Source organism: Macaca nemestrina, chromosome 3, assembly GCF_043159975.1.
Source record: "Macaca nemestrina isolate mMacNem1 chromosome 3, mMacNem.hap1, whole genome shotgun sequence".
NCBI classification, from domain to species: Eukaryota; Metazoa; Chordata; class Mammalia; order Primates; family Cercopithecidae; genus Macaca; species Macaca nemestrina.
This window is the reverse complement of record NC_092127.1, coordinates 21434998-21452690: the sequence shown is the minus strand read 5'-3', so window position 1 is coordinate 21452690 and position 17693 is coordinate 21434998. Positions and strand designations below refer to the sequence as shown.

Here is a 17693-nt window from a genome sequence, read left to right as displayed (position 1 = left end):
GTAGTGGTTATACATATCTTTATTTGAAATTGTTAAAAACTATATTAATTATATTCATAATAAAAGAGCAAACCAAAAATAGTCTTATTTTGGAAATACCTAGAACAAACCATAATAAAACATTGATTATTATTGTTAGAGACTGGGTCTCACTCTGTCACCCAGGCTGGAGTGCAGTGGTGTGATCATGGCTCACTGCAGTGTCGAACTTCTGGGCTCAAGTAGTCCTCCCACCTCAGCCTCCCAAAGTGCTGGGATTACAGGCATGCACCACTGTGCCTAGCCAACAAAGCATTATTAATGACTGTCCCTAGACTCATATATTTTCCTCTGGGCTCCTATAAATTGCCTGCTGAGTTTTGAAAACAGAAGTTGTTCTCAGAGCAGGAGAACTAGAATCCAGAGTTCAACTGGGCCGCTATTGAGGAGCTTTCTCATCCTCTCTCATGATCCCGTGTGTCCTTAAAATAAAGTTCTCTTCATTCAAATAAAATGTAATCTCAAATGTGGTTACTTCTGAATGCTGAGATTGTGGGTCATGTTTTCTCTTCTTTTCTTTCAATTTTCCGAACTTCTATAGATATAATTTACTTTGCAATAAGAAAAAATATATAAAATAATTTAGGAAATTTTAGTTTTAATTCTCATATTATAAAAAAGAACTCAACTGTCATGTTACCTCAAAGAAAACTATGGTGAATTGTCCTCCTTTGCTAATAAGATCCACAAGATAGCGTTCAACCAGATAGAAGAAATGGAGGTTCTGCCCAGGCTTAAATGATATTTCACAGATACATGTGATAAGTAATGAATCCCCATCAATCAAAAAAAATTCAGATTCAACAAAATCATTGAATAAACTGGAATATCTAAAATGAAAAACAGTTAAAACAAAAATCACAGACACATTAAATCATGTTCCAAAAAGGCAGCGTTTTTATTAGCTCATTATCATTATCATCAACAGCTAAATTTGCTGAATTGTCTCATGGCAGTGTCTACACTAAGGCTTTTCAAATATATCTACATTCACAACTATCCTTCACAGGAAGAAGGCAGGATTATCCACATCTTAGGCTCAAGATGAGCAAATTATCCAAAGCCATATGGCACAGCCTGATTGGATCATGAATCTAGTACTTGTACCCTGCATATAAACCTAAATTATATATGTTTTCTGCTTAATCCAACTCAGCCCCTTACAAGTGGATTCACTGATGGCTATTGACAAATGAAGCAAGAGGAAACTGTTTCCATTCACTATCATACAGCTCTGAAAGTGCTGTGTTGAACAATCATATATACATATATATAGTAGTGTATATAGTTCTATATACTGTTATATATAATACTCTACACTATATATAGATATATATTATATATAGATATATAATACATAGATACACACTGATATAAATACTGATATATATATATATATACACACTGATACATGTATACTACATATTCAATAAATATATTAGAAAAATTTGTGAAAATTGGTTACTATTTGAAAAAACTCTCAGACAAACCATGTAGCCTACAAATACAAAAAAAAATTTAAGTTAGCTATGTCACGAATGCATAAAGTATATGTAGTCTATTTTAGCATTTACTGACATAAAATATACACAGATCTATTGTAAAAGTTAAAAATTATCTAAATTTATGCACACACTTATAGACTATACATGGCACCTGTCAGAGCTGAGAGAAATGTAAATAAATGTTAAGCTGCACTATTAAATCATAACTGCATAAAATTAACTCTAGTATATACTGTACTACTGTAATAACTTTGTAGCCACTTCTTGTTGTATTGTGGTGAGTCAGCAGTTTTTCTTCAGTAAACTTCTCTCCAAACATAGTAAAAAGTGATCTCTCAAAGTTCTTGTGTATTTTTCATCATGTTTATTGCAATATCATAAACCCTAAATAAAACCATGGAACCCATATGAAGTGCCACTAGTGATGCCAGAAGTGTTCCCAAAAAGCAGAGCAAGTTATGACATTACAAGAAAAAGCTGAATTGCCTGATGTGTGTCATAGATTGATGCTTGCAGTTATAGTTGACCACCACTTCCAGATAAATAAACCTAATGTAAGGACCATTGTAAAAAAAAGTTTTTAAGAAATTAGTGAAGGCATTGTTGCAGCAGTCATAAAAATCTTGCATTTTTTTGTGAAAGACCTTTTTATCTCACATCGAAAATAGAGCTTTTATGTGGGTGTGGGATTGTCTAAAAAGGCATAGTTATAGACTCTAATGTGATTCAAGAAAAAGCAAAGTAACTATACAACAAAGCAAAAGGAAGACGAAATATCTAAAGCTGGAAAATCTAATACCAGCACAGTATGGTTTGATAATTTTAGAAAGAAGTTTGGCTTGAAAAATATCAAGATAACAAGAGAAGCAGCTTTAGCCAACTAAGAGACAGAAGGAAATCACTGAGGAGAAAGGATATTTGCTTGAATAGGGTTTTTTAATGCAAATGAAATTATTCTGGAAAAAAAAAACACCAAAGTCACAAAGAATATTTATTAGTACAAAAGAAAAGCGAGCACCAGGATTGAGGGCAGGAAGGAATAAGCTAACTCTACTGTATTGTACAAAGGCAGTTGGTTTTATCTTCAGGCCTGTCTTTATCTGTAAAGTTGCCAACTCCTGAGACTTGAAGGGAAAAGATAAACACCAGCTGCCAGTCTTTCAGTTGTACAACAAAAAGTCGTGGACAACGGGACACGTTTTCCAAATTAGTTAAATTGATACTTTGTCCCTGAAATCAGGAAGTACCTTGCCAGCAAGGGACTGCTATTCAAAGTTCTTTTGATATTGGACAATGTCCTTGGCCACCTAGAACTCCATGAGTTCAACACCAAAGATGTTGAAGTGTTCTACTCACCCCCAAACAAAATGTCTTTAATTCAGCCTTCAGATCAGAGTGTCATAAGAACCTTCAAGGCTCATTACACACAGTAATCTATGGAAAGAATTGTCAATGCTATGAAAGAGAAGCCTGACAGACAGAATGTTGTGAAAGTCTGGGGGGATGGCACCGTTGAAGATGTCACTATTGTTATGATCCACTCCCACTTAATAAATACATTTTTGCTTCCTTATGATTTTCTTAACTTTCTATACTAAGACCAGAGAAATAAGAGGGCAGGCAGAGCCTTTGAAGGCATGTTTTAGAATTTTTCTCTTCATCCTAGAATCAAATATTAGCCATTGATGAATTTTAAGCAGGTGGCATTTTGATGGGCTTTGCATTTTGAAAAGACTAGTCCAGCTACAAGATAGATAATAGATAGGGTGGGGGCAAACTTCTTGGTAGAGCAGAGAGAAAGCTATTACAGTTAAGTTTTGGAGGAGTAAAAAGTCAAACACAATCCTTTTGCAGTTCATAAATGTGATGATTGGGTTTTCATGTGTATGTGTTGGATGTGCCCTACTCAACCCTTGTTATAAAGTTATCTCATAATCTGTCTGGCATGAATTTAGAAAAAAAATATAAAAATAAATTAATTAACAATAATTTTTTAGAAGTTAAACATGGATCCTCAACTGCTATAGTTGTTCAGCGCCCTTAACCCCTACATTGTTCAATGGTCAACTATCTATACATCAGTATAAGGCCAAATAGACATACAGGGAACATGACATATGATTTCCCATCTTTATTACTGTAATAATACTCACTCAGCTTTTGGCATTTCATTCAAAATTAACTGGGACATTTGCTGTGAAAATGTTGTAAGAATATTTCTTTCTAAATTAAAAAAAAAAAAGAGAGTAAGAGAATGGGTTATTTTTCAATTGGTCCTTTTTACAGGCACTATCATTTAGTTATTGTTCAAGAAAGTAAAACAGTAATGTAGTTATTTTAATTCCATTAGATCTATGTAGTTTACAGAGTAACATTGTTTTATAATCAATAAATATTTTAAGTGGAAAATTACCCATTCTTGCTGTTGCCTGTGCCTCCAACCTGAACTGGCAAGTATTAAAGTTAGCAAATATCCTTTACTTTGGTACCTCTAAGTGGCAGTTCTTAATGAAAATGGCAGTCCTGCAAAAAAGAAAAGATAATGAGTCTTTATTCAACAAATATGTATTGAATAACTACTAGATGTAAAGCAAAATATTAGACACAAGGGATACAAGAATGAACAAATCAACATTGCTGACAGCTCTCACAGAGCTTAAAGATAATTATTAATCAGATAATCATAGAAACAATGGAACACTGCAAAAAGGACAAAGTCAAGAGGTCAGAGGAAGTTTCCCTAAAGAAATAATGCATGAGCTGAGTTCTAAGAAATAAACAATAATTAATTAGGCAAAAAGAGAGAAAAAGTAGCATTTCTGGAGACGAAATATCAGAATACCATGTGTAAAAGCTCAGGGGCATGATGGGTTGTGGGTGACACTGATTCCAGAAAGAAGTCAGTAGGGCTGGAGTGGAGAATATCCAGGAAAAGACTAGAGAGGACTAGAGAAATAGGAGGGCATGCAGAGCCTTTGAAGTCATGTTATAGAATTTTCTTTTTATCCTAGAATCAAAAATTAGCCATTGATGGATTTTAAGCGGTGGTATTGTGATTGGCTTTGCATTTTGAAAAGATTAGTCCAGCTACAATATAGAAAATAAAGAGGATGGGAGTAAGCTTCTTAGTAGAGCAGAGAGAAAGTTACTGTGCAGGAGACTAATGATGATAATTTGATATAATATAGTTTGATGGTAGCTGAGATAATGAAGCTGGAGAGATGTGGATCTACTTGAAGGACATTTAGGAGATGAGTTTGACATAATTTGGAATTGGATTGGACGTGGATGGAGAAGAGAGGAAAGGGGATTGTCAAGGATGACAAAAGATTCTAGCTCAAGTAACAGGATGGATGACTAGGCCATTCACTGGGCTGGGAATTTTAGAACAAGGCTACATGTCAGGAAAAGATTATGGCTGCATTTGTGAACCACCTGAATTTGACTTGCTTTCAAGATTTCCCATAAGCCATGGTATGTAAGCAGTAAAATACACAAGTCTAGAGGACAAATACAAAGTCTGGACTAGATTTGCAGAGGTAAGTAATCTGAGTATTAATGGTAAATGAGGCCATTGGTGTAGATGAGCTTGCTTGGTCAGGGAGAGACAGCACCATGGGAGAAGAGTACTAACAATCCACATTCGAAGATACTAATATTTAATATATCAAGAGAGGAGGAAGAATCTGCAAAGATAATAGAGAAGAAAATACTAAAGAGGTAGATGAAAATGCACTTGAGCATTTTGTCATGGAAACTAAATACTGAGACATTTGCCATTCAATATGTTAGGGCTGTGAAACAGATAGATAAGTAGATACATATGTGATTTATGGATAGATAGTAGATAGATAGTTTGATATAGATAGATATAGATAGATGATAGATACATAGAGATAGATGATAGATATAGATAGATGATACATAGATATATAGAGATAGATGATAGATACATAGATACATAGAGATAGATGACAGATACATAGATACATAGATAGAGATAGATGATAGATAGATATAGATAGATAGATATAGATAGATGATAGATACATAGATACATAGAGATAGATGATAGATACATAGATACATAGATAGATACATACATACATACATACATACATACATACATACATAGATACATGATAGATAGAGATGATAGAGAGAGAGAGATTCCTATTCCACGGTATTAAGGAACATATAATGGTGATGCACATGCTGATATTAAATATTACAATAACAATGCAAAGAAGTATATGACTGTAATGACAAATAAGTTTAAAGAAAAATGCGAAAATTAATTCAAGATGGATTAGAGACTTAAATGTTAGACCTAATACCATAAAAATCCTAGAGGAAAACCTAGGTAGTACCATTCAGGACATAGGCATGGGCAAAGACTTCATGTCTAAAACACCAAAAGCAACGGCAGCAAAAGCCAAAATTGACAAATGGGATCTCATTAAACTAAAGAGCTTCTGCACAGCAAAAGACACTACCATCAGAGTGAACAGGCAACCTACAGAATGGGAGAACATTTTTGCAATCTACTCATCTGACAAAGGGCTAATATCCAGAACCTACAAAGAACTCAAACAAATTTACAAGAAAAAAACAAACAACCCCATCAAAAAGTGGGCAAAGGATATGAACAGACATTTCTCAAAAGAAGACATTCATACAGCCAACAGATACATGAAAAAATGCTCATCATCACTGGCCATCAGAGAAATGCAAATCAAAACCACAATGAGAAACCATCTCACACCAGTCAGAATGGCGATCATTAAAAAGTCAGGAAACAACAGGTGCTGGAGAGGATGTGGAGAAATAGGAACACTTTTACACTGTTGGTGGGATTGTAAACTAGTTCAACCATTATGGAAAACAGTATGGCGATTCCTCAAGGATCTAGAACTAGATGTACCATATGACCCAGCCATCCCATTACTGGGTATATACCCAAAGGATTATAAATTGTGCTGCTATAAAGACACATGCACACGTATGTTTATTGCAGCACTATTCACAATAGCAAAGACTTGGAATCAACCCAAATGTCCATCAGTGACAGATTGGATTAAGAAAATGTGGCACATATACACCATGGAATACTATGCAGCCATAAAAAAGGATGAGTTTGAGTCCTTTGTAGGGACTTGGATGCAGCTGGAATCCATCATTCTTAGCAAACTATCACAAGAACAGAAAACCAAACACCGCATGTTCTCACTCATAGGTGGGAACTGAACAATGAGATCACTTGGACTCAGGAAGGGGAACATCACACACCGGGGCCTATCATGGGGAGGGGGGAGGGGGGAGGGATTGCATTGGGAGTTATACCTGATGTAAATGACGAGTTGATGGGTGCAGCACAGCAACATGGCACAAGTATACATATGTAACAAACCTGCACGTTATGCACATGTACCCTACAACTTAAAGTATAATAATAATAAATAAATTAAAAAAAAAAAAGAAAAATGGAATTACTATGGGCTGGGATGTTTAGGGACACTTAATGGAGACACGAGCATAAGTATGGTCTCTCACTCACTCAGCTGCTGTCTTATTTCAGAGATTATAGAGTATCTACACTTTACCAAACATTGTACTTGCTGAAACATATGCAAATATGCATGAAGCATGATTCTCTCCTTGTACAACCTGGGATAGGTTTAAAGACAACTAAGTCACACTTACATCTAATTTGCTGTGTTCTAGCAGAAATGGCACAGGAAGCCATTAGAGGATTGAGAGTTCCTAAATCAGAATGAAGGGATCAGGGTCCTGTGTTGTGAAGTTTCGAGAGCAGGTTGAAAAGATGATGAAGACTTATGACAGAATGTTGGGGAAAATGAGAGATACAGAGATTTACTTTTCAGGTAGCAAAATCAGCATCAGTTTAATGCATAAAGTTGTGAAACTACATGACAAGTTTGAGATCCTATGGGTTGTTCTACATGGCACAGGGCAGGGTGGCTCATTGGAGCTGATATTGGAGAGGGAGGAAAGAACCAGACACTGGTCTTGTGCCCAGGTAAGGAGATTAGGTATCTTCATAAAAACTCTCTGTCACCCATTTCATGCAATCCTCAACCTCACTAATTGTGCGTTGGCCATACTATCTTTCTTCAACTCTCCAAATTGTACCAAGCTCAAATGGAAAAAAATGGGTCAGTGAGAATTGAACAGGCAAGAGAGAATTAACCCCAAGTATATTACAGAAAACTTCAGAAAGTATAGCGTCAGATTTTACAAGATGAAATAAGTTAATTTACAGGTTGCCAGATGGTCACGATGCTCCTAGAGTCTCAGGAATTTTTTTATGCCACTCCTAGGACAAAATCAATATCTAACCATTTCATTTATTAAGTAGTTGAATATAAACAAATTAATAACTGTTTATGTCCTGACAACTTAGAAATTGTTTTAAGAAATAATATACATAGATTAAAAGGAATAATACAGTTTTTATAATGAAATATAACTATGACTGAGATGTGGGTGCCTGTTAAACCCTGTAAAACTTTTCAACAATAACTATGGGGACAAAATAAAACTGCCTTAGTGGGCAATCCCTCCTTAATTTGACAATCAAGGGATTCTATAGCCTGCCTATGGGAAGTCTGAGATCCTACAGGCTGCTCTACATGACATAGGACAGGGTATGTAAGACAGGGTGTGTAAAGCCTAATAGGCTTTCCTCTTACATGCCCTATACTAAAGTAGGCTTACACACCCTAGGCGTTCCTCTTATATACCCTCTAGCTCCCTAATAACTCTGCCCCAACACATGCACGCTCTAACACTTAAACAGAATTCACAGTCATTATCCCCACTTCTCTGTTACTTAAGGGAGAGACATGCCACCTGTAGTAACTGATTATTGAATACTCATACACACACACACACACATACATACACACACACATACACACACACATTAGTACCAATAGACATTTGAGACACAAAAAAAGCAAAAATAAGAAACCAGATGAATAAGCATGATGCAGAGACAGAAAAGACCTTCAAAGTTTTCTAATTACTGCTTTCAAAGAATTAAAAATATTTCTCATAAAATAATAACAGGCTGCTAGAGAGAGAAAGAGAAAGAGAAAGCATGCAAGTGTTCATACACATTTAAAACATAATTTTACAAAGAAGAAAGTCATGTGCAGAACAATAAAATGAGCATGCTGGAATTTTAAGTCAGTGATCTGGAGGGTTAAAGTCCAGGAAATTTTGTAAAGGATAAAAGTAAAAGACAAAGAGATGAAAAAATTCTAAAAATACTAAAATATACAGAAGTAAGTCAGTAAGTTCTTCCTCCCCCTACCAGTAATTCTAGTAAGAGAAAACTAAGATTCCAAAATGAGTGGGGATAAAAATAATCAAAGATATATACTTAAACTAATATAATAATATTAGGCCAGAACTAAAGAACAACATAATGTGTTTAGATTGAAATGTTTCTCCGACTACTGAGTAGAAATAATGACAAAAGAGAAAACTACATCTAGGCACAGGTTTTTAAAATTGCAGAGCTCCAAGAATAAAGAGAAAGACAGAAAAGCTACAAAGAAATGGAAATCAGGCCATATGAGAACTGGTTTAAGGCACAAACACTGTTGGCTGACTACTTGCATTTTAATCTTGGTTCTGAAATATACTACAGTTCTATATGCTTAGACAGGTATTTAGAATCTCTGAGTCTCAATTTACTTATCTATAAGATTGGAACAATAATATTACTCACCTCTGATTGTGTTTTCAAGCTAATTAAATGTATGAACCGATGGATATGAATTGATTAAAATAATACGTGGTACACAGAACTAATTAAAATAAGCAACATTCCTGGATGTTTTGATAAAATAAAGCATTTTCAAATTTCTAAAGGGAAAATAATTTGAACCTAGAATTCTGCATCTAAAATAGTGATTCGATTCATGGAGAAGCCAAAAAGATGTAATTAGACTTTTAAGAAGTCATAAATTTCACCAACCATATAACCTTTTTAAATGTTAAGTTCTGAAATACATATGCAGAACATGCAGGTTTGTTACACAGATATACATGTGCCATGGTGGTTAGCTGCACCTATCAACCCGTCATCTACGTTTTAAGCCTGGCATGCATTAGGCATTTGTCCTAATTCTCTCCCTCCCTTTGCCCCCAACCCTCCTACAGGCCCCAGTGTGTGATGTTCCCCTCCCTGTGTCCATGTGTTCTCACTGTTCCACTCCCACTTATGACTGATAACATGTGGTGTTTGGTTTTCTGTTCCTGTATCAGTTTACTGAGAATTATGGCTTCCAGCTTTATCCATGTCCCCGCAAAGGACATGAACTCATTCTTTTTTATGACTGCAGAGTGTTCCATGGGGTATATATGCCACATTTTCTTTATCCAGCCTATCATTAACGGGCATTTGGGTTGGTGCCAAGTCTTTGCTATTGTAAATAGTGCTGTAATCAACATATGTGTGCATGTGTCTTCATAGTAGAACGATTTATAATCCTTTGGGTATATACCCAGTAATGGGATTGCTGGGTCAAATGGTATTTCTGGTTCTAGATCCTTTAGGAATCACTACACTGTCTTCCACAATGCCAACTATATATCTTAAATGATAATTTTATTTAAAGAGATAATACAGAAAATTGGGGAAAACCCATCAAGAATGAAGACAATCAAAAAACAATGAAACTTTGCATGATTTAGAAAAGTTAGGGGAAGCTATAAAGAAAAACAAGAGAACCCATGGTACTTCAGATTTACAAAAGTCTATTTCAAACAGTAATTTTAATAATATGGAACTCCATGTCTTAGCACAGCAATTCCCAGATTGCTTCTACACTGAGTAATGAGTACATACTCATAATTTTGTCACTGCTGTTTACTTCTTTTTTACTGTTGACTCAACATAAAAACAAATCACAAGAATCAAATCTACAAACTGCTGTAAAATATGATAAGCCTTGACAGTAGGAAAATAATAATATAATTAACCAATTTGGCAGTTCACAAAGGGATGAATGAAAGAAAAATAAATATAAATGCTAAATTCTTCATCTTTCACAGCAGGAAGTCCAGCAATAGCATCTGAAGACAATATATGAAAAAAACAATGGTTTATGGAATCAAGAAATTAACCTGCTTTTCTTCTAAGTACTGCACCATTGCAGTACCAAAGAGTAGATACAAGAGCAATTCATTTCTAGAAATAATGCAGCTAATAAACACAGAAGGAATGACAGAATATCACCATTTTACAACTCCTAATGAATTAACAGATCTTAGTATTTTTAAATGATAGCACAACAAAAATAGAGGCAAGTGTCTGCACCGTCACTGAAGTACTGTAGTTCCCCCAGCCAAAACAAAACAAAACTTGGGAGGCCAAGGAGGGCAGATCACCTGAGGTCAAGAGTTCAAGACCAGACTGGCCAACATGGTGAAACCCCATCTCCACTAAAAATACAGAAATTAGCTGGGCGTGGCGACAGGCACCTGTAATCCCAGCTACTTGGGAGGCTGAGGCAGAAGAATCGCTTGAACCTGGGAGGCAGAGGCTGCAGTGAACTGAGATCAAGCCACTGCATTCCAGCCTGGGCAACAGAGCAAGACTCCATCTCAAAAAAAAAAAAAAAAAAAAAAAACGGAATCTGATCAAAACGCTAGTAGTAATGATTAATTTACAAGAAGTTTAGAGGCCAACAAAATATGTTAAATGACACCACAGGGATTAGGACACACACACACACACCCAACAGGACACACACATACAAAAACAAACAAGCAATCATAAGACCACACATCTTACAAATGAATAAATTAAAAGGGGATGAAGAAATTGCAAGAACCTTATAAGGCTTATCATCCAATCACAGTAGTGTCTTAACCATATTCTGATTCAAACAATCTTAAGAAGGAAGAAGAAAAGGAGGAAGAAAAATGGAAAAGAGAAAAAAGGAGGGAAGAGGAAAGGTGGAAAGGGGAGGTAAAGAGGAAAAAAATGGGGGCAAGGGAAGGGAAAGGAAATCACGTATTCTGTATTGGAACAGAATGGTGGAGTTACTTGATGAAAGGCATCAAGCTCCTGAAACCCTGCCTGGGGAAGAGCTGGTGGGTTAAAAATGGCTTCCAGTACCCAGTATAACCCTCTCCCTTTGAGTGTGGGCAGGACCTGTGAATTTAATGGCATAGTCTCTTTAATGATTCGGTTACATTATGTAAGACTTCATCATAGTAGACTAGGGAGATTCCCCCAAAGAAGGCTTATACCTTCTTAAAGGTGTAAGCTACCTTGTTGTGAGAAGGCCACTGTAGCTAAGACCTCAGGGTGAAATCTAAAGACATGGGAATCCCCAGCCAACAGCCAGCAAGAAAGCAGGTAACCTCAGTCCTTTAGCTGCAAGAAACTGAATTCTTCCAACAACCCAAATGAGCACCCATGGCGTCCCATGAGACCACCGCTCTGACAAACACCTTGATTTCAGCTCGATGAGATGCTGAACAGAGAACTCAGTTTACCCATGCCTGGGCTTCTGATCCATAGCAATTGCAAAATAATAAACTTGTAATGTTTTAAGCCACTATACCTGCCCTTAGACCAGGAATAAATTATTCTGTTACTGGAGTAAGAAATAAATTTCTATTGTCTTAAGCCACTGAAATGTAAGGGTGCACAGAATTTACCTGGAGGATCTTATTAATAAATACAGATTCTGATTCTACAAGTCTGGAGCAGGGATTGAAGGTGGACGCCACTTGCTGCTGTCGATGTACAGGTTTTACTGGCTGTGCTCGGATATGATGTCCCTTAATTTCTCCTCAACCTCCATTACCCAGCTCCCACCTTTGAAGGGGACTCCTTAAATGCCTAAGCACTGCTCGCTCTCTCTGACTTCAGGCCTTTGCAGCGTTCATCAAGATTGTCCTTTCCTCCGCCCCTCCCCACGCCCGGCCTCCCAGGGCCAGCAGGGGGCCCGTGCGCCACCGCCCTGCGAGCCCAGGAGACTCCCGGGCTTCCCGCGCCCGGAGCCACCTGTGCCACCTCCTTGTCTGGTCCGTTAAAGAACACCTAGAACTCCCACAAGACAGCTTCGCCCCAGGCTCTTCCCAAGGGACATCCCCGGCTTCTCACCGCGGACTCGGGACCGGTGGTGTCCAAAGACCCGTGAGCTGCGCGCCCCGCGGGGAAGGAGTGAAACAGACACCTAGCGCAGAGCCCAGGTGGAAGCTCCAGGTTACCCCAGACCTGGCCTAGGACTGGGCGCTCTGAGCCACCGCAGCCGCTCTTTTATGCCTGCAGGAGTTTCGGTTTCCTTTCTCCTCTCAGAAGCACTTAGGTTTCAGTTTCCCTTCAGCACGAATTAGGCGAGGCACATTCGTGGAAAGTTTAGCATCCTTCCCTTCAGTCAGAATCTTAAGAAGGGGAGCATAGCAAGACGTTAGTTAAAGGGTATGAAGTTACAATAGCTAGGAAGAACTAGTTCTGGTATTCTATTTTGCAGTAGGGTGTGTATAGTTAACAATAATGCATGTTTCAAAATAGCTAGAAGACAGAATTTTGAATATTCTCATCACAAAGAAATAGTAAAGTTTTGAGGTAATAGATTGGCTAATTATCCTTTGATCATCACACAATGTATACATGTGTTGAAACGTCACATTGTACCCCAGAAATATGTGCAATTATTATGCGTCAATTAAAAATAAAATGAAACTAAAAAAAAAAAAAACTTGAGAGAGACAAAGGCAATAAAAATGGGCTTTGGAATTTGGGCATAAATATAGAGTAAATTGAGGCAGAAAAATTTGTAACATCTCGACAAGATAAAATCAAGAAGAGTTAGAATTTAGGAATAGATAAAATGTAAAAGACACTGTGGAATCTGAAACCCCGCAATGAAATGGGAGATCTTGCTGCTTCTACTTGTATGCAAAAAGAAAAAAGAAAGTATGTAACAATACATGAACTTTGAGTTTCTGTTATGAGAAGCTGATGATTACTGTTCTGCATAAACTGTAATTGGTACTTTCATGGGCCAAGAATCAACATTAAAAAATAAATTGAAAATGCAGAATGGTCATATTTATTTCTGCCTTAAATTGACGAAATGTTCTCTTAATTTTCGCCTGTTGATACTTGCAACGTGGGTTTCAATACTCATCTCCTTTCCTTTCAGTGTCCTAGAATGCTTGATTTCATTAATGCTATAAATGTGCAAATATATTGGAAACAGAAGAGGGTGTGGAGGAAAGACAGCAGTGAATTTGGGTAATCACGGTGATAAGAAGCTACAGGCTGCTTTGTCTACAAGGAAAGGAAAGAGCCAAGGTCCAGGCACTGCTTCACAGGGAACACAGAACACAGTCAGTAGTGAAGGATACTTTGTCTTGTGAAAAATTAGAGAGTCAAGTTGTTAAAAGAGGGGGATATGGGGAAGGAGGACAATTCTCACATCCATCAGGCAATTACTTGTTTATTCATTTGTTTAGAATTTCATGTGTTTGTTAGTGATGAGATCAAGAAAGAAAATAAAAGACTCTAGAATTTAACACATGATTCATCTTAAATCAGCCGATATTCCTGTCTCCTTCACTGTGATCTCTGAAATACCTGCCTGGGGTAGGCTGAATAATAACCTGCACACCTCCCTTCAACAGAGGCCAAAATCCTAATTCCTGGAACCTGTGAATACGGTAACTTTCATAGCAAAAGTAATTTTGCAAAATAGATTAAATAAGAATCTTTAGAAGAGGAGATTACCCCTTACCCGGGATTATCCAAGTTTTCCCAAGGTCATCAGAAGGGCCCTTATAAGAGGGAGACGAGTTCGAGAGGGCAATGTGATGATAGAAACAGTCAGTGACAGAAGGTGGGGACACTACATAGATGGCTTTGAAGACAGTGGAAGGGACGACAGGCCAAGGAGTCAGGTGGTCTCTAGAAACTACCAAAGGCAAGGAAACATTGTTTTTTTCTACAGCCTCCAGAAATCAGCCCTGATAACACCTTGACTTCAGCCCAGAGAGACTGATTTTGAACCTCTGAGCTCAGAACTGTAAGAGAACAAACTTGTGTGGTATTAAGCCACTAAATTTGTGGTAATTTGTTACAGCAGCCATAGAGAACTAATACAGTATTGTGAACTATATTGTAGGAAATGAATAACATATTTGCAAACAGCAGAAATAATGGATTGTATTATAATAAGAGGTAGAATTAATTCAGAAGGCTACTATGTGCTAAGCAATATGCTAATACCATATCAATGATCACAGCAAGTTCATGAGGTGTGTACTATGATTTCTGTCATTCTGTAGATAAGAAAAATAAAGCTTGGAGGGATAAAGCAGCTAGTAAATTATACTAAGATTCAAAACTTCGTCTAACCCAATGGTCTATCTACTATATTCTCTATTACATAATTTCATCGAATACTTCAAATTCTACAACTAAAAGTGTTTCAACTAGAGGACAAATGATTTTATTTTGCTTAAATTATAAAGTTTTTTAGAATATATGATGTTCCATGGTTGTTTTGACTTTCAGTGACTTTGGATTTATCAGATGAGAGTTCAAGGAAACCTTGACTCATCCTCTTCAATTTTCCACCCCAAGATATGTAAACACACAGAAACTTTAGGCTGTTTTTTCTTTTTCACTTCAATAGCCTACTCCCATGACCACACCCTGGACTTTGTTCTGAGGCTTGAGAGTCACATAATTTAATTTTCCTTTTAGACCCCTCCCTTTATGCCCTGTACTTTAACCTCTCAGTACCCCCAAATGTTTGTCCTATCAGGGTGAACTCCATGAGTCAACACTTCAACTCTCCTCTTAATTAACATGTTCAACTGCTTGAATCTACTGACTTTCCTCTACACTTGCCTATAATTTGCTACTCCTGATTAATTCAAGTTTTCTTTTCTTTTTGATACCCGGCCACTAAGGGGAATGACCCAGTTTGGATCTCATCAAATGTATTGTTTAACAACACAGCTGATACTTTTTTTCTGGTCCCCTCAGCCTTCTGCACGTTTCACAATGACTGTTAAAATTCAGCACTTTACCATTCTCGTGTCTTTTAAATTACAGGACATCTCTTTTTTTTTTTTCCAAGGAGAATTCTCTTCAACTTTCTGATAACTCCATATTCCAGTCTCACGCAGAGTTTAAGCAGAACACACAGCATGCCACTTACCCACAACATAACTAGCCTTCTAGATCTGGGTTTGGATCTCTCCTCAAGCATTCTAGCCCATCATTCTTCAGTTTGTTGTGTATTTTTGTCAACTAATCTCTTTGTCAACTAAAACATAGTGTTCATTCCACTAATAGGTTCAATGAGAACCTATTCAATTGAATAGATTCAATAGGTTCAAACTTTCATTTTCAAACAACAACAAAAATGATGTCATGCTTGATTTCAACCCTTCTCTTTTCAGCATGGTGCCCTGTAGTGGTCTTCACTCATTGGCTAAACTTCTTCACCTCCCTTCAAATTTGTCAGGCCCATTGGCCTAAATCTGATCTGGAACTGCTCTGTCAAAGATATCCAATGAGGATCCACTGACTGACAAATCCAAACAATGCTTGTTTAGTCCATGTTTGATTTACTCGCCTCTCTTCAGCATTAGAAAGAGTTTGTACCAGTCCCTCTCTTCCAAAGTGCCTCTTCTCCCTTGATTTCAGTTACAATCTTCTCCTTCAAGTCAATTTCTTTTCCCACCTTCTCTGTAAGGATTGGTGGAATCATCACATAACTACTGCTCAAGTTAGAAACCTGGGAGCTATTGTTGCATCCTCACCTCCCTCAAATCCCAGTAAATTCCAACTCCTACCACTTACGGAATTTTGAATCTCTTGTCTCTTTCATTTTTCCAAAGGCTAGAGCAAGCTTCATCATTTCGCATCTGGATTATTGAAACAAGCTTTTCACCTTCTAACTCCAGTCTATCCCTGCAATTCATCTTCTACTCTGCTGCATATTTTTAGCATGTAAAACTGAGCACATCCAGACCCCATTAAAAAACACTTGAATATATGCCCATTGCTTCTAGATTAAACTTTCCTATCAATATTTCCTCTCTTCTTAGAACACTCCATATAGCTTATTCACCTCCTCTTCTCTCCATTGGTGAGGGAATGATTCCTACCCTAGGGTTAAGGGATGGCCAGACTCACGGCACTTGACATGGGAGATTGACAGCAGTTTATTAGTCACATGTCCTCCCAGCCCAGGAAGGAGGAAACTATGCACCACACAGAGCCACACCGGGATGGAACTCAGGAGCAAAGTAAAAAAGCAGGGACTATGGGAACCAGGCTCTGCAATTACCAAAGGATAGGAGGAAGTTCCCTGTTTCCCACAGGAGGATGTGATTGTTTGATTGAATAATTTTGCTAAATGACAAAACAGTGAAATCCAAAAGTTAAGTGCAATTGGTAGGGCTGACAGAGAAAGATCTAGGTGGGAAGCCTTTGGAGCTGGGTTCACAGTATATCTGGTGAGAGCCCAGAACTACTGGTTAGGTCTTTGGGACCCCAAGAGCCTCAAAGGAGCCTCAACTTTCATATGAAATTTTGGTGCCTTATAATACGATACTTTTCTATTCACTTAAAATTTGATGATGTCTGAGATTTTCTGAGTGTAGGAGGGCTTTCCTAGGAAGCAAAGCAGGTACTCGACAGGAGGGAGAGGATAGAATAGTGAGATGGAAATCAAGAACATGAAATTTAGAGGAGCCCCCATTACAACCAATAAAAACAACTGAGGGACTCCTGTGGCACTGGTATAGGGAGTGTGAGTCCCCAGAGGTTGTGAATTTACATTAATCAACGCAGGCATGTAGCAGTGGTGACACCCACCAGGACATCTATTTGCCACACTGTAACTTTAATAAGAGCTCTTTGAATTGCCTGTTAGGCCTCTTAAACTGACTGGTACCAATATACAGGCAAGATGGAAGTTCCACTGAATGCTTTTTTCAAGAGCCCAGTGTTATACATTCTGAAAAGTGAAATGCACCTTTCTCACATTCATTAATGTCTAGAACTCCAAAGGGGATAAGAAATGTCCTTGTTAGGGCTTGTATTATGGCCTTAGTATGTCTAGAGGTATTTATTACCTT

The 17693-nt window shown here is 37.5% G+C and overlaps 2 protein-coding genes and 1 non-coding gene across 4 annotated transcripts in view; 1 reads left to right on the top strand and 2 right to left on the bottom strand.

Annotated features, from left to right (window-relative positions):
- Positions 1 to 4067, bottom strand: part of LOC105466762 (DExD/H-box helicase 60) — a 97033-nt gene extending 92966 nt beyond the window's left edge. For both annotated transcript variants that reach the window (XM_071092847.1, XM_071092845.1), the window contains exons 1-3: positions 3958 to 4067; positions 3698 to 3767; positions 680 to 869 (exon numbers count right to left, since the gene is read on the bottom strand). In XM_071092847.1, the coding sequence (XP_070948948.1) occupies positions 680 to 869; positions 3698 to 3767; positions 3958 to 3961 (264 nt within the window). In that variant the 5' untranslated portion in view covers positions 3962 to 4067. The remainder of the gene's footprint in view (positions 1 to 679; positions 870 to 3697; positions 3768 to 3957) is intronic.
- Positions 3387 to 3490, top strand: LOC112424055 (small nucleolar RNA U13). Its single transcript, XR_003014704.1, has one exon. It is a non-coding gene; the product is annotated as a small nucleolar RNA U13 (small nucleolar RNA).
- LOC105466702 (DExD/H-box 60 like) overlaps positions 3958 to 17693 on the bottom strand; it is a 213565-nt gene continuing 199829 nt past the window's right edge. The window contains exon 39 of the transcript XR_011620831.1: positions 3958 to 4067. The gene's annotated coding sequence lies outside the window, so the exon portion shown is untranslated. The remainder of the gene's footprint in view (positions 4068 to 17693) is intronic.